At 49.8% G+C, this 22,723-nt stretch overlaps 8 protein-coding genes across 8 annotated transcripts; 5 read left to right on the forward strand and 3 right to left on the reverse strand.

Annotated features, from left to right (window-relative positions):
* Positions 1-1,317: 1,317 nt before the first annotated feature.
* On the forward strand, positions 1,318-2,019 carry N7519_003984 (uncharacterized protein; the record flags this gene model as incomplete). The annotated part of the gene is made up of 2 exons (XM_057290760.1): positions 1,318-1,819; positions 2,003-2,019. 2 exons carry the CDS (start codon positions 1,318-1,320, stop codon positions 2,017-2,019), a joined length of 519 nt encoding a protein of 172 aa, XP_057151962.1.
* A 1,287-nt stretch (positions 2,020-3,306) lies between these two features.
* Positions 3,307-4,542, reverse strand: N7519_003985 (uncharacterized protein; the record flags this gene model as incomplete). The annotated part of the gene is made up of 3 exons (XM_057290761.1): positions 3,307-4,005; positions 4,137-4,203; positions 4,334-4,542. 3 exons carry the CDS (start codon positions 4,540-4,542, stop codon positions 3,307-3,309), a joined length of 975 nt encoding a protein of 324 aa, XP_057151963.1.
* Positions 4,543-6,309: 1,767 nt separating this feature from the next.
* Positions 6,310-8,690, reverse strand: N7519_003986 (putative signal transducer; the record flags this gene model as incomplete). The annotated part of the gene is made up of 2 exons (XM_057290762.1): positions 6,310-6,683; positions 6,737-8,690. 2 exons carry the CDS (start codon positions 8,688-8,690, stop codon positions 6,310-6,312), a joined length of 2,328 nt encoding a protein of 775 aa, XP_057151964.1.
* Positions 8,691-10,821: 2,131 nt separating this feature from the next.
* N7519_003987 (putative RNA binding protein Jsn1) lies at positions 10,822-14,416 on the forward strand (the record flags this gene model as incomplete). Its single annotated transcript, XM_057290763.1, is given in 3 exon segments — positions 10,822-11,042; positions 11,108-13,478; positions 13,490-14,416. 3 exon segments carry the CDS (start codon positions 10,822-10,824, stop codon positions 14,414-14,416), a joined length of 3,519 nt encoding a protein of 1,172 aa, XP_057151965.1.
* Positions 14,417-15,065: 649 nt separating this feature from the next.
* Positions 15,066-16,553, forward strand: N7519_003988 (MT-A70 family; the record flags this gene model as incomplete). The annotated part of the gene is made up of 1 exon (XM_057290764.1): positions 15,066-16,553. The coding sequence occupies one exon, from the start codon at positions 15,066-15,068 to the stop codon at positions 16,551-16,553; it is 1,488 nt and encodes a 495-aa protein (XP_057151966.1).
* Positions 16,554-17,101: 548 nt separating this feature from the next.
* N7519_003989 (uncharacterized protein) lies at positions 17,102-18,958 on the forward strand (the record flags this gene model as incomplete). Its single annotated transcript, XM_057290765.1, has 5 exons — positions 17,102-17,217; positions 17,390-17,899; positions 17,964-18,120; positions 18,170-18,502; positions 18,587-18,958. The coding sequence occupies 5 exons, from the start codon at positions 17,102-17,104 to the stop codon at positions 18,956-18,958; spliced, it is 1,488 nt and encodes a 495-aa protein (XP_057151967.1).
* Positions 18,959-19,408: 450 nt separating this feature from the next.
* Positions 19,409-20,023, reverse strand: N7519_003990 (ubiquitin carboxyl-terminal hydrolase; the record flags this gene model as incomplete). Its single annotated transcript, XM_057290766.1, has 1 exon — positions 19,409-20,023. The coding sequence occupies one exon, from the start codon at positions 20,021-20,023 to the stop codon at positions 19,409-19,411; it is 615 nt and encodes a 204-aa protein (XP_057151968.1).
* Positions 20,024-21,325: 1,302 nt separating this feature from the next.
* On the forward strand, positions 21,326-22,721 carry N7519_003991 (putative integral membrane protein; the record flags this gene model as incomplete). The annotated part of the gene is made up of 4 exons (XM_057290767.1): positions 21,326-21,478; positions 21,571-22,073; positions 22,134-22,198; positions 22,267-22,721. The coding sequence occupies 4 exons, from the start codon at positions 21,326-21,328 to the stop codon at positions 22,719-22,721; spliced, it is 1,176 nt and encodes a 391-aa protein (XP_057151969.1).
* Positions 22,722-22,723: the final 2 nt, after the last annotated feature.

Below are 22,723 nucleotides of genomic sequence, written 5' to 3' on the forward strand. Positions count from 1 at the left end.
GTGAAGATGTTAGCATTCTTTGGCAGTTCTCGTGGATGTGAAGCCTCGAGAGAATACCTGTGATCGGCCGGGACGGATCTTCTTAAGGGTCCAGTTCTCACTATTTACCGCCGATGCAGTGGCGAAACCAGCTAACAAAATATGGACAATGCTCTTGGTATTGTTCCTGATATTGCTACTGGCGTGGCGACCTGTTACTGCTATATGAAATGGAACCTCTAAAGAACCGCACCTATACAGTGGATCCTTGATGAGGATCCATGTGTTGGTGGCTGAAATCGTTCTTAGTCTAGCCACCCGTTGACTCAAGTGGCAACTGCTGAGCAGACTTGGTCTAACTGTCCCTGCGCATGTACGGTACTTTCTTTTGTAGACGATTTGTTACCAGAAAATCCACGGGTCGATCATGGGGATGTACATTTCCCGGAGCCGACTAGCAGACCTATTGTTCACAAAGCACTACGTGATCCAACTGAAAAGCTACATGAGCTAGCTACGTCGATGAGATAGAGGCAGTGGCTCGTAATAGCCATGAGTTACCTTTCTAGCCTCACTCATCAAATCCTGTCCTGACCCTGCAAAAACCGGGATGCCTTATGTAAATCCCCTTACGTGAACATGACATGTGTCTTCAGGGCTTGTGATTGGTTGGCTTAGGATCCCAAGGTTTGTTGGTTCCTTGGACAGCAATAACCCTCTAAATTCTAAACTGTGGTCTTATATCACTTTGATACATCGCAGTAACAACGTCCTTTACAACATCTCCAGGGAGGTAGACTATATTTTCAACAGTATATAAATATATCGTATCAAGCTCCACACGCGTGACTAATCGAGGCAGATCGGAACCCCAGTTGTCCTGTTTACTTCGCGAATGTTGCTATGCAGAGATCATGAGTCAAGCTCATACTTTTCGTCAGGTCGGAATCAGATGAAAGAATAGTTAGCGCTCGACTACCAGCTAGACAAAACGTGTTTATTGATCAAGTCGAGAACCTCACCTTAACTAATTTATACCATTTCATGAAAGAGTTATGTTGTCTATGCAGTTGTATACGAATACCCACATTCCACAGGCATCCAAAAATGCCACCAACGCGCGAAACCCAACACACCCCTCCATTCCTGATATACGCGTGAAATAATCTACTACATAATAACCGGTCCTGATCGGATCGTACCTTGACCTCCGACAATCTCGACAACCGGCAACCAACGACAACCAACAACGACCAGCCGCCATACATACCTCAAAACAGAGAAGAAGGAAATAAAATCAACAGCATCAGCAAGAAAACCCGAAAAGCCAATTTAAACATGCACTTTTCCGTCCTCCTCCTCAGCGTCTCCCTCGCTTCGGCGCAATACGCCCACCACCAATTCGGTCCAGGCCCCGCGGAACTGGAATATCTCAAGAACATCAACGAAGGCCCAAACCAAAACCAGAATCAAGACCAGGCCCAGAACCACAACGGAAATGCCAACTACGGCAACTACGAGGTCGACTACGGCCATCAAAACGCCGCCCCGAGCCCTCACACCCCAATCCGAGCCCCAGCTTCATCGGCAACTCCCATGATCCACAGCACATTCATAGTGCAAGCTTCTCAGACACCCGCCGCTCCATCCCACGCCAAGGCACCGGCCCCTGGGTACGCGTACAACCACCCAAGCCCCTCACCTCAAGGCCGGTCCCAGGGCTTTGGCCCAGACGATCAAGATATCCCGGCCGGTGCATCGGGTGGCGTGGCTCCAATCGACCCAATGAGACCTGGTTCACAGGTTGCGCCTCCTCCTCTCTTCCCGGACCAGAATCATGGTAAGGACGAGGGGAATAGCTTCTGTATGGGGAAGTGCTTTGCGAATGAGAGTGATGCGAAGTGTGCGAAGCCTTATGTGAGTTTTTCTTTCCCGTGTTTTTTCTTACTGCGTATGATATGGAGATATGTATCTTCGTTGTATGAGATCTCTGGATATATGGGACTTGCTAATGCTTTATTAGGCTATGGCTCTCTATAAGCCGAATAAGGGGTGCTATATGTGCTGCATTACTTCTGATTTCTAGGGTTTAGGTGTACATATTGGATTTATTGGATGGTTGTGAGGGATGGGTTCATTTGGTGTCTTTATTTCTCATAGGACAAATTATATGAATCTGGAAAGTTGCAGGGCGTTTATACCGTTGTTTCGATTCTGAGTTATGCTTCTTTGTTGGGTGTTCTTGGTCAATATTTTAGTATTGTCCGCCTTTCTTAGAATGTGTTTATTTATTTTTGTTATGCTTATTTATCCATTAACTGAGTAGACCGAGGGAGAAAGTTTCGGCAGACTGAGATCGACGTAGCCCTAATTGGCCGACCTGAACCCAACTATCTACATATATTGTACATGCACGCAGTACGTCCGTACAACATATCAGCGAGGTTTGTCCGTAGATGTATCTACAAATAAGTAAGCCTGAATAACGGAATCGGAGTAACATTGCTTGGTTTATTAAACCAGGAGCTATGGGTAGTGTAAGAATAACTATGAAAGACTACCTAAACGGACATACCAAGGCCATATATGCAGCTAACTACGTATTCTTATATAGTACCCGTGGGCCTAGTATAAGTCGAGTAAGAAATGCAGACTAAGGCGATGCTAAAGGCGATCAACCAGCGTCAAACGTCGATCCCCACTAAATATCTCCGCGTCAATCCTACTTGTTTAGTCCTGTAAGGCCCACTTATTTCACCTCTGTGGATCGACAGGTACCATTTTCGGAGGGCCCTCCCCACGTCGATCGACCGAGCTGAGCCACTCTGTGAGTATTGATCATGGATTCATTTTATGAGACATCGTCAGGCCTGAGTCCTCTTGATCCGGAAGCGGAATTTGAGGCTCTCATTGCGGTGCAACTGAAAATATCCGCTCAGCAAAGATAACTGTCAGTTGTTGAATGATAATCATTACACGGTCCATTTCCTCAGAGCTATCTTCCGATTACTTCCTAGCCTTAGGATGGGGAACCGAATTAAACCGTAAAAGAGAATGTTTTGGCACCAATTGCGATTGTACGCATTAATAAATCTATATTCGCTCGTGGTATAGAGAGTAGATAATAAAATAGAGCAAATCCGTCAGATCATATCATTTTCACGCTGAAGAGCCACATCTCGCTCGGACCCGAAATTCAAAGAAGAAGAGAATATAACCATAGTGGGCATAAATAAACCGAAACGAAACAAAAGAAAAAAGAGGAGCAAAGATAGCTTCATCTCATCTGATGAGACAGCAACCAGTTCCATCTATTCTTTGTTCAATTCAGTTCTTCACGCAAGTCTCAGCGGGCCGGCCGCCAATACCCCGCGCCATGCAGATAGGAGCAGAGCGTTTCTCACACGAGCTATCTTCCCACACAGCACTGCTAGCAGGGAAGATCGAGCCACTGTCCGAGACAATAGGGCCAAGATCCTCATTCGCAGAAGCGATATGCGGGACAACCAGCTCGACGCCCTTGTGCACGCTCGTACCGGCAAAGTACGGGTTGTGGCGCGGTGGCAGCGGGCGCTGAGCCTCGTACATGCCCAGGTAGTCGGAGGCGGTGCTGCTGAAGGACGAAGCCACGGTGGACGGGGTGTTCGTCAGACTGGGCACGTGACTTTGGCTGTGTGCCAGGGCTGGAAGGCTGGAGCTGCTGCGTTGGACGGGTCGGGGGAGCATGGGCTCGATGCCGCGGTGGAACTGGGAGAGATAGTTCCATGCTTCGGAGGAGGCCAGGGATGAGCCGCTGCGGGCTAATACGGGCTTCCATTCAGTGGGGTCAAGATCTGACTTGGCATCATGCACGTGGCTGGGTATCCGCATGGCAGGGATTGGGTGGCTTGGCACCCTGGTTGGGGTCATTGGGGCCACGATGGTGCGTGGGGAAGAGGGGGGGATGTGGGTGGTGTAGTGGAAGACATTGAGGACATGGATGGTAGTGATGCTGAGAGTGGTTTGCAGGAGTCTTTGCGGCGGCAACTATATAGATTAAAGGAAATGGTAAGTATTCAAGTGCCAAGATATGATGCAGGTCCCAAACAAAGAGTTGGGAATTGGGAGAGGGAAGGAGAGGGTATCAATGGCTCTAAATATAGGCCGAGGCGGTTTACCACATACCTTTCGCTACAATATAACAAACTGTTGTTGGGGACAGTGATCTGGTTCTCACACATGGCGCTGGAACTGGGTCAGCTTTATGTCCATTGAAGAAAAGACCGGTGTATGGAACACAGATGACGGCAACAGGCATGTGAGGAAAGTAATCCCTGCAGGATTCAAAGATAAGAGTTTTAGGGAGATCACATACCAAAAGTTCAAGAAGCTGGCCATGTCAAACTCGGTATCGTCCGAAGACGGAGATGGTTTGCTCGCTCCCTTTTGTCCTGAGCCTAATTTGGAGATTGCAACGTTGACACCGGATGTTCCTCGTCGATGCAAAGCTGGACGAGTGGACTTGGACTTAGATACATGAGGAGAAGAAGGGGAGCGGCGGTGGAAGGGGGCTGTTTGAGTCATAGCGGTGAAGGCTTCCAAATGCCTCACTATCTTATCACGAAGACTCTATCGAGACTGGAGCAAGTGTGGAGCACAAGGGCCCCTGGGGGAGCACAGACTTGAGGGATTTGTGGTCGAAGTATTGATTCCAACTGGAATGTGCCGAGTCGGTGCAATTGGGAAGACAAATGCTTTGATGAAATTGAAGAAACACCGGAGTATGTATATTGAGAAACGTATGAAGAAAAGAAATGCCTGATAAGGTGTTAGCATCTGACACACATCGGGATGCAACAGGGCTATCTTTAGCCTGTGAGTGGAGAAAGATAAGGCAAATATAGATAAGTGACATACCAAAGGGGGTTCTATACGGAGTGTAAGGTCTATAAAGTTGCAAAAGCACCTGAGATGGAAGATAAAAGTGGCACAGAAAGAATTAATGAAAATCGAGGGGGAAATGAAAATATAAATACAAAAGTGGAGGGGAAAGCTCTGAAGAGGAGAAAGAGAAAGGAAAACGTGCTGTTGCGGTAGGATGAGACGATCACGTCTAGACTCTTGGGGACAGAACCCTTGGAGCCATGTACCTCTGAAGTCACTTTTGGCAGCCTTAGGGCAAATTTACGCTAAACAGTACTTTCCAGGTACTTATCGGGTACTCCCAGGGTACCCCCAACACGCAATCCCCGATCTAGACCAGCTGAGTCACTTGTGACGAGCTCTAGGGCTGTCCACTATAATTAGCCCTGTGTATATTTGGATATTTGATATTTGATATTTTCCAGGTTCATATCTATTTCTCTATTTCTATGGATCTGTTGTCATTGTGTCTTGTACCACTTATTCACTTCATTAGGTACTTCTCACTTCCTAGACTGAAATGCACTTCCAAGTATATCCATGTATGCATGCAGTAGCGCAGGGACCGTATCTCCGGAGGGGATCGGATCTGGTGTGATAGATTGACACCATTCCTGACAATCAGTATCTACAATATACAAGCTAATACTTGAATACTTGAATACATTTGTACATTTTGTACAACATACCATATACCATAGATGAAACAACATTCTAAATGACGCCATAAATGCCTCGAAGAGTTCAAGGATTCATATAAACAGACCCAGATGGCGTGAACTGGTGGGTATGAAATACATCATTGCCCACTATATACTAACCCTTTGTTTCTACAGAGTACATCTGTACAAGATAACGTTAAGATAGCAACAGAATAACTGCCGGCTACGGCGACAACGAAAATAGGAACAATCGAGACTCTCTGTGGGGTATATGAAGTGCCACACTGACACGTCTGCCTGTGACAAGTGTGGCCCTCCGAGCAGATGTGGGACTATCATTCCAGACTCGGACTCGAGTGCTAATCGTCGATCTTCCGTGTTTCAGGTCTATGGGGAAAACCGGGGCTTTCGAGAATCGAAAGTTATTTCTTCCCTATTTACATCAGAAGATAACTTACCCATTTGATTTGTTTGTGATCTTTTTCCCTGTTTGCTTTCCGCCGGGTACCGAAATCGTTCCTTGGATAGGCCAGGTCGGGATATAAATATCATAGGGGCGAGCTTGGATTGATTTTTTTTTTATCGGTGGGCCGGTGACATCTGTCAACATAGAATACATCATAGCACTGAAGCTTTGACGTTGAAAAGTCTGCAGAGTCTTAGAACAAGTCCATCAGTCGATGTGGAGAAGAGATGATGTTGACGTCCACTTGGGTTCTTTGGTCTCAATTCTATCTGGGTATCTACTAAATATACAAATAATCGCTCAAGCTTTGTCAATCTCCATTGGCTCTGGAGGCGCTGCTCGAGTCGCGGCCGGGGTGGGTGTCGAAGGAACCTCGCCGTTCAGAGCCATTCTGTCGACCCTCTTCCCTGTAATCGAATCGGCCGGGCCCTCATCCTTGTCGGCCAGCAATTTTACTGTGCCTGGACCTGGCTTGCCTGTAAATCGCTCGGGCACGCCACGGGCAGCCTCGGCCGGTCCGACAAAGCATCCAAGCATCGAGCTCCAAATATACCCTTTCGATAGCAGACGGCGGATTTGCCCATATGCGTATGAATTGGCGTAAGGGAGCGCAGTCTCTGGATCGCGGTAACGCGAAGGCAATGAGGTGATGACGCAAAGCGATGACGAGATTTCTATTATGCGAGGTTAGCCTTACACATTCTTAACAAATCGAGATGATACGTACTTGTCAAACGAGCAGGCTTCTTGGCGTTGAAGTACATGCTGTATTTGCGTTGGTTGGCGGTCGCATAATCAAAGTTCTCCAAAATCGTAAGACAGCGCCCGGTATGCTCAATCACTGGAGGTGGTTCTGGAATCTCTGGTTGCGCTGGTTCCTTCACCATGCCATTTGATAATCGTGATTCGGTCGGTAATGTGGATGGTTGGTTTAGACTCGGAACTGGGGCATTTTCGGGCACCGTGGCTTGACTAGGTGCTGCAGTCGCCGGCGAGGCTTGAGGGGCCAGTGCAATTCCAGGGCTGATAGCCGTGGCCGATTCAACTGGCCGAGGCTCGTCCAGTGGCGCTAGTTCTCGTACAGTCGTCCCGGCAGCATGTGATACAGGAGTCTCTACCGAAGTGGGTTGGGCATCAGCAACGTGCGGAGTGGCCAAGCTTGCCTGGTCCGTTGATTCTGGAATTTCTTGGTTAACCTTGGCAGAATCTGCAGCCGCTGCAGCCGCTGGAGGTTGATCGATATCCATAGCATCGTCGTTCTTGGTGGAGGACGGCTCAGGCAATTTTTGAGGAGAGCCATTGCCCGCAGAATCTGATGCACGACTGGATGCTGGGATTTCCACAGCAAACATTTTTCTCTCCGAATGTTTGGACGACTCCGACGACTGTCTCTCAGCGATGATAGATTGATCCTGCTCAGAGGGTGGTATTGGTGTATTTGCGCCAAGCTCTGCAGCTTTCCTTTCCATAACATTCTCCTTGCCTTGATCGGCAGGAGGCGTGGTGATTGTCTTCTCCGAAGAGTTTGCATCTGGTTGGCTGGCGTTCGCCCCAGAAGACTCTGCGGGGGTGTCTGTATTCTCTGCAGTCGATGCTGCAGCATTTTCGGGTGACTTGTTTTCAGGCGTCTTTTGGTCTAAGGTGGAGGCGGGAGCAAGTAGAGCAGGATTTGCTGGACCAGCGGCTGCATGGACGTCTGACGGAGGTTGTGATGTGCCTGTGGTAGAGGGAGGGGCGGGTCCAGCGATGGTTGCAGAACTCAAGGCCTTTGACTCTGCTGCGGCCTTCTCTTTATCTTCCTTCTCTTTCTTTTTCTTCCTCGATTCTTCTTTATCTGCCTTTGGTTTGATGTCGATTTTGCCCACTCGAGTGAGACGCCCGTTTGTCCACGTAGCCACACCACTCCAGTAGGAAATCACCGGACCATCAAGACGGCGATTTTGTAGTGCTTCAATCCTCGCTCGTCTTTCGTCCGCTTTCCTTTTTTCCGACAGCTCCCAGCGGTTCAAGCTTTTGCTATTAAGACGTTCCACTCTTGCAGCCTCCGCAAGATGATCTTCCTGGGTCATCTCCTTCGGTTTCAAATGGGCCTTCCGCTTCTCTGCCTCCTTCATTGTAGCAATAATGCGGACTCGTTTCTCCTGGCTATCCTTGAGACGAGCATGCGTAAGCTCCTTGTTGACCATGGTCTGCCGACGCGATGATTGCCGAGTAGGCCCATCCTCCACCGTGGGAATCCAGGAGATGCGCTCTGACTTCTTCTTCGGACGAGGAGCGGCGGGCATGGCGGATGGGGCGGTCGGATCGATCTTGACTCGTTTGCGCAAGGTCTGGAACCGGAGGTCATTCTGGGCTCTGCGCTTCTTCCGCTCCTCTTTTTGTAGTTTCTGTTCGCCCTCATAGTCGTTCTGCGCGTTCGGTCCTTGGTCTTCATCCTCGTCCGACGATTCCAGCAACTCATCCTCTGCGTCAGGGTCTACCTCATCCGCAAACTCGTTATCGTCTTCGACTTCCTCAAAGAGAAGCGCCAAGTCATCATCGGCGGCGGCTTCAAGGAGGGCAGACATGTGCTGCCCGGCGGTACTTCGTTTTGCGCGCCCTCTGACCAAAGTCTCCACGGGCATCTCCTCTTCCTCTGATTGAAGCCCAGATGACGGGTCCTCTTCCATCATGTCGGCCATGGTTTTACTGGGGTGGCGGGTGCCTTAGAATGGGCGATTAAGCATCGGACGCGAGAAGGGGACGCGCACGCGACAAACTAAACTTGAATCGCGTTTCAATGATCAGCGGAAATTAGGGGGGAAATGATAGCATATAGAATGTAGATTCCACACAATTAAACATAAGTTGTTGAAGTGATGGAAAAGATACTGTTGCTGGCAAGTTGGCAAGGATGGCTTGAACAGGTACTCCGGAGTGGCGCGAAAGAAAAGTTGATGCCTCAGGCGATAAAACGGTCTGACCAATAGTCTTAACTAACGTGTTTACATCGACCTTGAAGCAACGACACAAGGTTTCTCTGATTGTTACTTGGTCATACCTCGATTGTGTAGTGACTGATACTACTCGACTATTACCCTAGAAGTGATGACCTTATTATGCACCACCATGCCGAACACGGTTCTTCTACCATAATGCTTCTGGATGCTTGGCGAACACGAACACCTTGAAGATCCAGAAAGCAGCCTGTGGTTCTTCAAGCTAGTTGACAGATAAAGCCTAGTCTACCTAGGTACTAACGTCTCTTAACACAGCCACCATGACCAACCCCAGGGCCCCAGGGCTGACGCCTCTGGGAACAAGGACAAGGACACGTACCTGACCCATATCCCTTGCACTCAAAACACCCGTGGACAGTCTTTTGGGATTACAAAACCTTCATTCTCCTTACATGACTGGTTGCATCATATCCCACTACGCGGGATATCTTCGCATTCATGATGAGTCTTCAACCATATCTGTTAAGGATTCAAGCGTCAAGGCATGACGCACTGGAATGCGGGGCTTTTTTTTCGTTTCCACTCTTTGTCTCTCTTTTTGTGCTCATGCCAGCGCTTTTCTTCCGAGAGAAAACCTTGAATTGGACTTTTTTTTCCTTTGGGAGGGAATGCTGGGGTTATAAAAGCCTTGTACTTGTACTAAACGTATACCTCTTTACATATGTAGATTTGTTGATACTTCACCATGTCCGAACCAGAATGGAGTGGAAAACAATGACATCGATGGGGCTGTGCTATTGCCAAACACCTGGAGGAACCGCCGATTTCCGATATTTGTTTCTGTTATGTTTGGATGTTTGAATGTACGTGCAGGGAAGTATTGTGCTTTATAGATGTCTACATACATATGTGTACCTACTTATGCACCTTGAACATCCCCATAACTCGATAAAAAATGAAGCCAACCATATAGTCATAGAATAAACTAAACCAATTAAGTTCAATCATTCAATTATATCCCTTATATCTCATATTTCAAACCAAAAATTCATCTGAATCAACAAATCGAATTGTGGGTGAAGCTGAAGGAGGGCCCTCCACCAACCACAGCCATCTTCCTCGGGCATCCGGCCAGCTCCCCCAACATCTCTTCTCCTTCTTTTCCTCTCCGCTTCTTCATCCTCCCTTTGACTTCTTCCTCACTTCTCTTTTTCTTCTTCTTTTGCTTTCTTGCATTCTTAGGGTGAATTCGACTTTAGTGTTGAAGACTCTCGGAGCGCAACACTCACTTCCAGCCACCTCGATCCCTTTGGAACCGGATCATCCTTTCCATCTTTTATTTCTCACTTGACGCACTTCGTGCCAGACCATCCTTGTGAATTCGTGTTTTTGAGCCTTTGACGATAGAAAAGGACTTGTCTCTTTTTTTTTGTTCTTTTTTCTTTTTTCCCTTTACCTCAACTCGATTGCTTTGGGACACCCGCAGATTGTCATACAACCGGAACAAACCGTAAGATTATCATCAAAGACACTCGACACTGCATAGTGGTGTTTATGCTTGGAAGGGATCGGTCTCGGTATGAAATATCCCCACGATTAATCTCGACTTTGTGGAATTGCTTTGGCGACCCCTCCCACTTTGCGACCCTCCCAATAACAACACATATTTCGAACACCAACTAATTTCGACTTCTATTTCTAGTGTGTCCTCGATCCTTCGCTCTATCCTTATTCCATGATATCTGTCCCACAATTTTGAACGAAGCTACATTTGATTTCCGACCTTGCTCTATTTTGCTATTTGCGCGGAGGTCATACTTTGTGGAAGAGATTCGGGCACTGCCTTGCTGAAGGCATAAAGAGATAATCCATAATGTTGCCGGTTTCGCGGCCTGACGGTCAGATGAATTTCAATTACATCCCAACCACCCAACCCATGTCCGGTACCTCGACGGGGCGCAGCTCTCCCAGCGATCTGGCCGGGTCTGGGAACCCAAGAATGCCGTTTGGACCTTCTCCGGGGTCTATTGGCAGTTCGAGGCCAGGGGCTGGCTCCCCTTCTCACGATCTGACATCGCGTCTGTACTCGAAGAGGTAGGTTTGCTTCCCGTGGGACACAGAACTGCGACAATCGGCTGACACTTGGACTCTTCTCGCAGAGCCCGTGAAATTCAAGCGCAAGAAGGCATTTCTCCTAGTATTTGGGGACCTCCTACTAGCGGCCATTCAACCCCGCTTCGCGAGAATATTCCCGAATCGCCGAGTCAAGATAGCTTTCCCGATTTGATTCCTACCACGAATGGCTCCATGGACAGCCCTGGCCGCCGAGCTCGCGCTGGAACGGTTCCATCTCGTTTCCCTCCAATGGGCACGCTGAATGAGATGGATCTTCAACAGCCTTACCTGTCGCAGACCTCACGACCAACGCCCTCAACGAGTCCTTTTAGACCCCCAGGTGTTTCCGGGATAGATACAAGTTCCAAGGTCGCGAGTTCAACGGGTGTGCCCAACCCGGCATCGCTATCCCGCCTTCGAGCTGGCTCGATGCCGCAGCGAAGCAACTTTTTGGGAGGTGGCGGCCCCTTCGGCCCGTCACTGTTTTCAACCAACTGGTCGACGGGTCGTGAGCGAGCTACAACTTTAACAAGCATACGATCTTCGGAAGGACCGACTTCGCCCAGCCACTCTTCTTTCTCGAGGGATGGACTCGCGGATACCGATGTGAAGACCTTGGATTACCTGGGGCTTGCCGAGACCCCTCAACAGGGAATGTCCTCTCTTGCACGTCCCTCGATGGAAGCTTTGATGCAACAGCAGCAGCAGCAACAGCAAGCTTCTGCGCTGCCACCACTCCTGGCTGAGTTGGCGATGATGAAGAACAATAACCGATTCCGATCATACTCTGTCAATGCTAAGGAGAAATACGCGGATGATGAGGATCTTGAATATGAAAACCGTTACTCCCAACTTCCCTCGGGCACTATGACGCCGACTGCCGCTGCAACTGCCGCGCAACTTGCCGCCACACAGGCCCAGATTCACCAGCATAACCTCGCTGTTCAGGCTTTTGCTAGCCATGCCTCTGTTAGCAGACCCCGGGCGCGAACTGCTGGAATTTTGGAGGCACCTCCCCAGCGATCATCGATCCGCAACTACCTTGCCACACCTTCCCGCCTCGACAACAGCTTCAGTGCTTCTGACCTGCAGATCGCCGAGAATGGCGAATATGACGAATTGTCCGAGGCAGTTCAGCTAATGCATCTTGGCGGTAACGGTATTCCCGCCATGAGTGGCCGACCGGCCGGTGAGATGGCGGATGAGAACAACCAGGATGGACCTACCCGGGCACTTTGGATTGGTAGCATCCCCGTATCCACTACGGTCACATCCCTGGAGGCCATCTTTGGCATGTATGGAAAGATCGAGTCGACCCGTGTTCTAACTCACAAGAACTGCGGATTTGTCAACTTCGATCGCCTTGATAGCGCTGTGCAAGCCAAGTCGCTGCTCAACGGCAAGGAGATTTTCCCAGGCGCAGGCCCCGTTAGAATTGGTTATGCCAAGGTTCCTGGTGCATCGGCCACTGGTACGCCTGGTGCAAATGGCATCCAGTCATCTCCTACTCCTGAACAAAACTTCAGATCAAACCTTGCAGCGGCAGATGGGGCGGATCGAGCGGATAGCGTTAACGTTATCCCTCAGATTCCCGCTCTGGCTGATCTGTTGCCTGAGATGGTGCAAATCGTGCAAGAATTCGGCGCAAGCGAGGATGACTTGAAGAACATCACGGCAAGCATCCAGGCTTCCGTCGCATTCAAAGCTTTCGAGGATGAGATCCCCTCGGTCCAGGAAACGAGTCAGTCCCGGATGTTCGACGCCCCTCGTCTCCGAGACATCCGGAAGCGCATTGACAATGGTGCATGCTCGATCCAAGAAATTGAGGAGACTGCCGAGGCAATGCTCCCTGAGATCGCAGAGCTAGCGTCCGATTATTTGGGCAATACCGTGGTTCAGAAACTGTTTGAATTCTGCTCTGAATCCACCAAGGAGCAGATGTTGACTCACATTGCACCCCATCTCTCCGAAATTGGTGTTCACAAGAATGGAACTTGGGCTGCGCAGAAGATCATTGATGTTGCAAAGACTCCTGCACAGATGAAGTTGATTGTTGATGCTCTTCGCCCTTATACTGTCCCTCTTTTCTTGGATCAGTATGGAAACTATGTCTTGCAATGCTGTCTGCGATTCGGCAGCCCGTTCAACAGCTTTATCTTTGAGTCTATGCTCAGCCGAATGTGGGAAATCGCCCAGGGACGTTTCGGCGCCCGAGCGATGCGGGCTTGTCTCGAAAGCCACCATGCCACCAAGGATCAGCAGCGGATGCTCGCATCCGCTATCGCTCTCCACAGTGTGCAGTTGGCTACTAATGCCAATGGAGCTCTTTTGCTCACTTGGTTCCTTGATACGTGCACATTCCTCGCCGCCGAACAGTGCTGGCCCCGAGACTCGTGCCTCACCTTGTTCACCTTTGTACCCACAAGGTTGCCTATCTCACTGTTCTCAAGGTGATCAACCAGCGCAACGAGCCGGATGCTCGAGACATTGTTCTAAAGGCACTCTTCTTCAGCCCCGGCGATGAAGTCCTGGAGAAGATTCTAAGCGATCAGACATCTGGCGCGACTCTGATCTTCAAGGTCTTGACCACCCCGTTCTTTGACGAGTCTATGCGCACTGAAGTCGTGAAGAATGTGTCCAAGGTTCTCACGAAGCTGAAAGCTTCCCCAAGCCAAGGCTATAAACGTCTGATGGATGAAGTGGGCCTCTCCTCACGAGGTAGCGGTCGGGAGCATCACCACGGGCGTGAGCACTCCACCCCGGAGAAATCCCAACACCGCCAATCCTCCCGCCACGGAAGCACTGGTTATCCAGCCCAGCCGTCCATGGACAGACAGTACAATGGCCAGTTTGCTCCCAACACGTTTGGACAGAACCCGGACAACCGTCCTATCTCCGCCGACCAGACCAACGCCCCGCCGCTTGATCCATACTCGACCAACGGCCTCGGCAACCACCTGAACGGTCTTGCCGGTGCAGGCGGATACAGCCAGGAATCCCTGAGCCAGCAACAGCTGCAATACCAAGCCTTCCTCGCCGCACAAGCTCGTGGCGTTCCCACTGGTTATCCCGGCATGGCGGGCGCCAACTACGGCTACCCAGCTGGTTCGCCTGCTGTGGATAACCTGCGATCCCTGCAGCCGCAGCAGGCTTCCACGCTGCCCGCCGGACCGGGCCAGATGAGTCCCAGCCCGATGCTTGCCCAGAACAACTACCAACAGTTCAGCCCCGCTGTCAACCCTGCCCAGATGTATCAATACCCTCCGCAGTACTACCCCCAGGCACAGCCTGTGCAGGGGCAGCCGGGCGGAGGCCGACGTGGACGGGTGAGTTCATTCTCGGACCGGCCCTAAACCATGTAACACGGCAATACTAACGTGCATGCCTTGTGCCCAGCGTTGATCCCGTCTTCGCGTATGATTTCTAATCGATCTGCCTTCACATCTACATGTATAAATTTTTCTTGATCATCTTATTTTCTTCTCTATTTTCTCATTTTTTGAAGTTTCTCATGGAGACCAAGCGGGTTTATCTAGCTACGTGTTGTGATTTCATTGTCCTATCTCTTCGCCCTGATCGGACGCTGGACCGCCGGCAGGGGAGAATCGGACCCGGGAGAGGAACTGGCTATGCATAGGGAACCGGTGGTGAAAAAGTCTTGTGTCTCTTCTGGGCGGAGGCCCAGTTTTGTATCTTCAGCGTTTTTGAATGACCCTTGTATCTCTTGTGATCTTACGATAGGCCCTTTTCTTTTCTGTCTATTGTTTTAAGATCGAGATGTTGGCTGCCTAGTGGAGCATAGTGAATTGATGCAGACGTGAAAAGAGACTATATCGTAATGAATGTGAATATATCGAATATCGAATTTAAGAGAACGAGCTTTATTAAGATCCCTCCAATATTGAATTTATATGAGGCCGAGACCTGGGACCTCCACAACTACCCGTCGGCATCCATCGCTCATTTTCACCATCACCCAACAAGGGAAAGGCAAGGCCGAGGATGGGCGGTACTATACAAGAGGAGACTGCAATTCTCTTCCAGGATAAAAATATATACCTCCTAGACATCCCGCATTCAATTGCGCTCGCGCAAGAACGGAGGTCAATCTCACAACAACCAGCACCAGAATCAAGTTCAGGAACAGAAAAGAGCACACATAGAAAGATACGGAACCTACTTTCATGCTCACCTATAAAAGAGCCTTTTCCCTCTACCGAGCCCAAAAAGCCAGCTGCTCTCGCCAAGGTCCTCGACACCATTCCTATCTCCGAGAGGCGGTTCCACTCGGAACTGATACTGCCACTCGTGAGGGATTCTCTCGAGACTATCAAGGCTGGATATCCCCTTGATCGCCCATGGTGCGAGTCTCGAGCTGTGCCTAGTGTACCTCGTGGTAGCACAGAGCCAAATCAGCATCCACGGAAGCGTCGGAGGGGAAGCGATTATAGGCGTTTAGAGTCTGCGCCAGATGATCATGATTCGACTAAGAATGAACCACCAATAATTCTATCAACTACCTCGCCGAATGATTTCGAGGCTTTATCAGAACTCGCCATTGTCAAGAATCCATCATCAGAGCCCGCAATCATCAGGGTTGGAAGCTGGCACCGCGATGAAACGAATTCTCCATGTGAATATATGGTCCCACCTGAGTCGAGCTTTGTGCTATGTACTCTGCCTCTATTTCAAGCCGAAGCCGACCGTCCATCTACACCCAATAACTATCCCATCCCCGGGATTCCCCATCACCAGAAATTTAATCTCATCCTCATGGACCCGCCCTGGCCAAACAAATCCGTGCGGCGCAGCAGACACTACCAAACACATCACTATTCCGAGATGGATGTGCTTACCGAAGGCTTACGAGATATACTCCGTGTACATTCGCACAACCCCAAAGCAAAGCAGGGGCCACGTCCATCCGAAACCCATACCGGACTCGCGATCCAGAGCGAAGAGTCTATAGCTGCTATATGGATTACGAATGCCGAAAAGGCCCGGCGAGCAGCATACGAGGCCTTGAGCGACGCAGGGTTTGCCACCTGCGAGGAATGGATCTGGGTCAAGACCACGTGGGACGGACAACCGATCTCAGCACTGGATGGTCTTTGGCGGAAACCGTATGAGATCCTTGTTATTGGCCGCAAGAGTGGCCTTAATGTCGACGTCAACGCTACCGCCGACAATGCCTCATCCCTGCCTCAAATGGATGACCTGACGCGCATGAGTGAGGCCATTACCACGAGACGTGTCATCGCTGCGGTTCCGGACTTGCATTCTCGTAAACCGAACCTGAAATCCATTCTTGAGAATGTGTTTTTCACGGAGGCTGGTCATCTCCAGGAGTATTCTGCCCTCGAGGTGTTTGCGCGCAACTTGACGGCTGGCTGGTGGGCTGCTGGTAATGAGGTCCTCCGGTTCAATGCCCGTGAGTGCTGGGTCGATCTTGGGAGTGAGAGGGATACAGACATGGTTGAATGTGCATGACTATGCAAGTTGGGTTTTTGGTTCGCCTGATTTCATACATTGATGACTTCCAGTGCTGTCAACAGGGGGGGGTTATCTTTTGACCAGCGCTTATATGTATATGGTCATTGTATCTGGTGCAGGTTGTATATGATTCGCAATGCACACATATATATCAAGGCGGCCCTACGGGCCCACACCGGCTTAATCCCACGATCTGCAACCAGCGCGGAACTCCTGCCGCGCTGACAAAATACAATGCAATTGTGTTCTTATCAGACTTATAAACGTCGAGTGACTCAATTACAATAATAAAATGGCTTTGTTCACACTGCATATACTTTCAAAAGCCTAGGAAAGTCTCTCGCTTAGATCAACCTGTGTGACCCCTAAACACGCCGAATTCAGCCTCATCGAATAGCCAGATTTCCCCAACAAAATTTTCTACACGGTATGATCTTTTGGAAATGGCTAAAGATCAAGAAAATGGTTCAGTCAATGACAGTGCGGAGCGTCCAAAATGCTTCACCAGCACATTCCAAGAAGTTCTCTTCGTCCTAACGGCCACAATGGCCATTGGCCAGCAGACGTTCTTCCAGGGCTGTATCGTGGGGGTAACCGCATCGATTGGCAAGGATTTGCATATGAATTCTGCTGAAATTACATGGATCAATGCCGGTGCTTCGTACGTATATCTATTTCTGTTTCCACAATTTTCAACTAAATTGCAATTGGGTATTTGAGTTTCTCCCGGCTTTTTATGATTTGGATCTCTTCCTATCCCCATATACATCATACAACCTTGAAACAATATATCAAACAACATAACCCACTAACCATGCACTCAACCCGAACAGTCTCACAAGCGGCGCCTTCCTGCTCACTTTCGGGAAGCTAGCCGACATGTTCGGACGCAAGATTCTCTTCATAATCGGCATGGCCGGTTTCACCATCTCGCTACTCATCGCCGGATTCGCAACAAATGCAATTTATATGGACGTCTTCTCGGGGATTTTAGGTTTATTCGCCGCCGCCGTCGTCCCACCGGCCGTCGGCGCCCTCGGCGCAACTTACGAGAAACCCTCAAAGCGCAAGAACCTTGCCTTTGCCTGCTTCAGCGCGGGAAACCCGCTTGGTTTTGTCGGCGGCATGATTATCTCCGGTGTTGCGGCGCATTTGTATAACTGGCGCGCTTCCTTTTGGGCTCTCGCTGTTGTCTATGCTATCTTTACCGGTTTGACCGCGTGGACGGTGCCGGCTGATGGGTTTGCTAGGACGCCTTTGAGTGTCCAGGCTTTGAAACAGTTTGATATTCTCGGGATGGTGTTGGTTGTTGTTGGCTTTGCGTTCTTTTCGAGTTCGCTTTCGTATGTTTCTTTTTTCTGCGTGGGTAGATTGGTTACCTTGGGCTTCACACTGACTACTTTATAGTCTCGCTGCAGATGCGCCAGATGGCTGGAAAACGGGATACGTCCTTGCTTTGTTTATCGTGGGCTTTTCCCTTCTCGTGGTGTTTCTGTATTGGCAATCCGTTGCTACACACCCTCTGATGCCTCTTTGGGTCTGGCGAGATCGTAACTTCTCCCTTGTATGTGCCCAATTTCTCATGAAAGTATAGATCGAAACTAACGGTTCAGCTTATTGGAACTTGCTGCCTTGGCTTCATGGGTTTCTCTGCCGTCAGCTTCTACCTCGCTCTCTACCTTCAAGACCTGAAGCATCTGTCTGCTCTTGAAGTCACCGTCCAGCTACTCCCAATGGTTGTCAGCGGGGTGCTGGTCAACGTGGTCTGCGGTCTGGTCCTGCACCGCGTAAGCAACAAAGTACTAACCGGCATCGGAGCACTGGCGTATACAGCTTCGTTCCTTATTCTGAGCTTCATGAAGCAGGAAGCCAGTTACTGGGCATTTATCTTCCCAGGGCTAGTTCTTGTCGTCGTTGGTGCCGACATTCAATTCAACGTCACAAATGTACGCTCAACCCCTACCTCCTTTCTATTCCTTATCTTTCTGCAATATGTTCTGTCTTTGAGGGTATTGACTAACTTCATCTAGATGTACGTGATGTCCACCCTCCCGCCATCCCAGCAATCCATCGCCGGCGGCATCTTCAACACCGTCAACAAGCTGTGCAGCACCCTGGGACTTGGCATTGCTACTTCGGTACAAAGCTCGGTCGCTCTTCGCATGACGGCCTCCTCGCCTGCAATTCAGCCTTACCTCTCGGTTTATTGGTTTGCGGCTGCGGCTTCGGGGGTATCTCTGGTTTTGGTGCCGTTCTTGACAATCGGTAAACAGGGCAATTCTGTCCCGCAAAATGACCAGTTGATTCCTGGCGAGGAGGCTGGTGAGAAAACGGCTGTTACTGCCAACACCAGTTCTGTGGTTTCTTCTGCTGCTGATATCGCAGAGCACCAAAGAGGGTAGGCTACTGGGCTACTGGGTTGACCATTTCGGTTTGAAGAAGCGTGTGCGATTTCGATGGGCATTTTTTTACACATATTACATCTCGGTATATCCCGACTATTCTTTCAGCAAAGCAGACACAGACACATATCATTAAATGTACCTAATAACAACCACTGCTTTCAAGGCACAGCTCAAGAAAGACATACTATCTATCCAGATACCAGATCCAGAAATGCTCTCTCAAAAAGCGATCTCATCCTCAATCCCCCTTGGACTCTAATCAAACAAAGGCCCCAAACTAACCAAACTAAACCTCAAGTCCGGATTCCCGCCCTGCGCCTCCATCTTCAAAAACCTCCTAACCCCCAACTCCAGCGCCGCCTCACTAAGCGCATCCTCCCCCTCCTTCAAAACCCCCCCCTAGCCAACGGCCCCTTCCTCCTCCCATCTAACTCCCAAAGCGTCCCATCAGGCCCCCCTCACAAAAGCAACAAAGTGCAAATCAACACTATCCTCCGCCTCCGGCGCAGCCGTATCCCCCAATTTCGCCGCATCAGCATGCGCACTCTCCAGCGCCTTACTATCATACAGCAGATCCGCGCGCGGCACAGGCTCCAGTCCCTCCGCTTCACGGAGCAACGTATCCAAATCCGAGCCGGCGACGACATGTTTCCGGGCCTCGCCGTTCGAGACCGCGTGCAGCAGCCCGATCAGCCCGCATGCGTTCCGGATGGTCTGCTTGAACCACATTACGGGTTCGGAGGGCCCGGAGCCGGTGTAGTTTTGTTTGGAGGCGTCTTCGGCTTCGCGGGAGGCTTCGTAGGTTTGGGAGACGGGGAAGACGAGGAGGAGGGCTTGGGAGGGGCGCGGGACGAAGGCTAGGAGGTCGGGCTCGTCGATGGAGAATACGTCTGTGAAGCCTAGGGTTGGGGCCAGGCCTAGTTGGTGCACTAGGTGGGACATTACTTCCGGGTTGTTTTCTGGGTTGAGAGTTAGTTTGGGGTTTGGAGGTGGGGGGGGGGTTGAAGTCGGACCTAGTGGCACAAAGGCCTTTTGAGTTTGTGGGACATCGACGTGTGCCATTATGTGTGGTTTGATTACTATGGTGATGATAGTATGTCTTTGGGATAAGGTAGAGATTGGGAGGGGGAAGGATTGAAGGATTGCGGGGTCCCACGTGTTATGCAGGGGGCATTCGATATTAAGCAATTTAATCTATGTACCTAGTTCTTTTAATTGTTTTACTTTGAAGCTTTGATAGGTTATGAAATATAGTATTATATTTTAGATCTAATAATATATATGAACACAAATATCATGCCCGTATCTGTATCGGGTTGTAGTTTCCGTGCAAAGCTTTGAAGCCTGAAAGACAAGGCCACAAATTCCAGACGAAAGCCGTTGTGCACGTGTCACTTTTGAAAGGAGAATATTAATAGCAACCCAAGTTAAAATTGATTTGGATTCGACGGAGTAAACCTCCTAGGGCTGTCATTCAGATCGCCATTATCCATTATCCTTAATCCCTTAAAAAAAGGAGAACGTTGATCAGTCACCGAGACACCGAACCTTGGAAGATCCCGAATGACAGCTACGGAGGAGTTACGGTGTACTCCGTACAAGGACTATGACAAAGCAACACGCTAAATAGGGTAAGGAGAAACCAAAGAATGCCATTGTTTCCAAGGCACTAGTACTAGTGCACACCGTTAGCGTCAGCCTGAAGATCGCCACTCTGCCTCCTTAAAAAAGCGGTCCCTCCGAGGAGATTGTCCACCCGTAACGATTGGATTGGCACAATGACTTCCCGTGGGCCCCATGTCAATTTCGGGGCTGACAGGAAACTGGGAACGGGACAAGTTAAACGAAGCTACAAAAACATATCGACCCAACGAGACGGTAGCTCTCGTAAACCTCTGCCGAGAAACAGCCAAGCGAGTACTATGAAACCCTAGCGGAATTCCTTGTGAAGAAATGTCCGGCACTCCGCACGCTACCTCCCACATGCAGGCTCGGCAGTTTCTAATCCCATGCGCATATATTACACCGTAGTTAATAGTATCACAATCCTATCCTCGTATAGCTCGATGGGGATTGACATCTAGCGGCTCTTAGTCGACCCAATTTATACCCGACAAGGTCATGAGTCCAGCCGTGTCGTCGATCATATCGACGTTGGCTTAGCGTTGTTTTTCTTCCGACTCGAAAAGGCATTTCGGGCCAAGGCTAAATGGGCTAAATGAGCTAAATGAGCTAAACGTTCTAGTTCCTCTTTGCCCCTGTATTTTCTAATTTTTCGTGGGTCTTGTCAAGGAGCTCGTCTTTATTAAGAATCCTTCTCCCCCACAATTTTAAATCCTTCCGACATGACAAGCGTTTGCCGCCATGACAGATGAAAAGGTAAGAAGCACGGCGGTTCAAACCGTGGCCGCGGTCTTCCTGCCCATCGCCGCTATCACGGTGATGCTACGCATCTACGTGCGCGGTTGGATCGTAAAGGCATTTGGATGGGATGATGGGGCTATGGTAATTGCAATGGTATGTCCAATCTCGAATCTTTCAATCCGAGACAATTCCGGGACTTTTCAGTGGAGTTATACTACAGATCTGACAAACCCAATCTATCACAGCTATTCTATGCCATGTTCTGCGGAACCATGATTGGAGGCACAATTTATGGCACAGGCTATATGCTCGAAAACCTCACTGTCCACAACCGCGTCACCGCAATGAAATATTGGTGGCTCTGCGAGATCGCCTACTGCTTCGCCTCGGTTGGCTGCAAGATCTCCATCTGCATTTTCCTGATGCGCATCACTATCAAACCCCTCCACATCTGGCTCCTCTACTGCGTCATGGTCTTGACCGTCATTGCAGGCCTGGTTTTCATGTTCCTCATGCTCCTCCAGTGCAGGCCACTGGAATACTTCTGGACTAAGCTGGCCTACGACCCTAATATCGTGGGCACATGCATGGATATGAAGATCATCGTGATCATGACCTACATATACAGTGCATTTGCCGCACTGTGCGATTTTACCGTCGGCATATTGCCCATCTTCCTCGTCCACAAACTTCACATGAAGCGCAAGACCAAGATCGCCGTCATGGGCATCTTAAGCATGGCTTGCATGTATGTTTTCCTCTCGGGTTTCCATACTAGTTCCAGACCACTGACAAGAGGATTCTATAGTGCTTCATCGGCGGTTATCGTCCGTGTCCCCTTCGTCGCAACATTCTATGACCCCGATTTCCTCTGTACGTTCCTATCCTGCCGGAAAGATAGACTAAGACACGAACAAACTAACCAAATCCCCGCGTTCTAGACGCAACATACCAAATCGCCATCTGGTCCAATATCGAAGCAGGCCTAGGCATCACAGCCGGTAGTCTCGCAACTCTCCGGCCCCTCCTCCGCAAGTGGACGGGCTCTCACTCAGACCCATACCACTCTAGTGGGTTTCCCGCCGGGCGCTCACGGTCTGCCTCGCGCCAGTTGGGCGGAGGTGAAAATCGATCTTTTCCTCTAGGCTCGCTGGATGAGAGCGGGCAGGCTCGGTTGAGACCGGATAAGCTTGCTGTCACTGTCACGACTATCCAGAGCCAGAGAGATCCTGAGGATACATATGTTGCTCCGAGCCCGAGTAGCAGCGAGGAGAGGTTGACTATTGATCGGCCTTCGCCTCGGTTGCAGTTGCAGGGTGATATCGGGTTGGGGATTCATCGCACGTTTGAGGTTACGCAGACTTTGACGGAGAGGCATGTGAGGGAACATGTATAATT

Source organism: Penicillium mononematosum (genome assembly GCF_028829835.1).
Source record: "Penicillium mononematosum strain IBT 11891 chromosome Unknown utg000002l:1.0-8112719.0:1.0-8118358.0, whole genome shotgun sequence".
Lineage (NCBI taxonomy): Eukaryota > Fungi > Ascomycota > Eurotiomycetes > Eurotiales > Aspergillaceae > Penicillium > Penicillium mononematosum.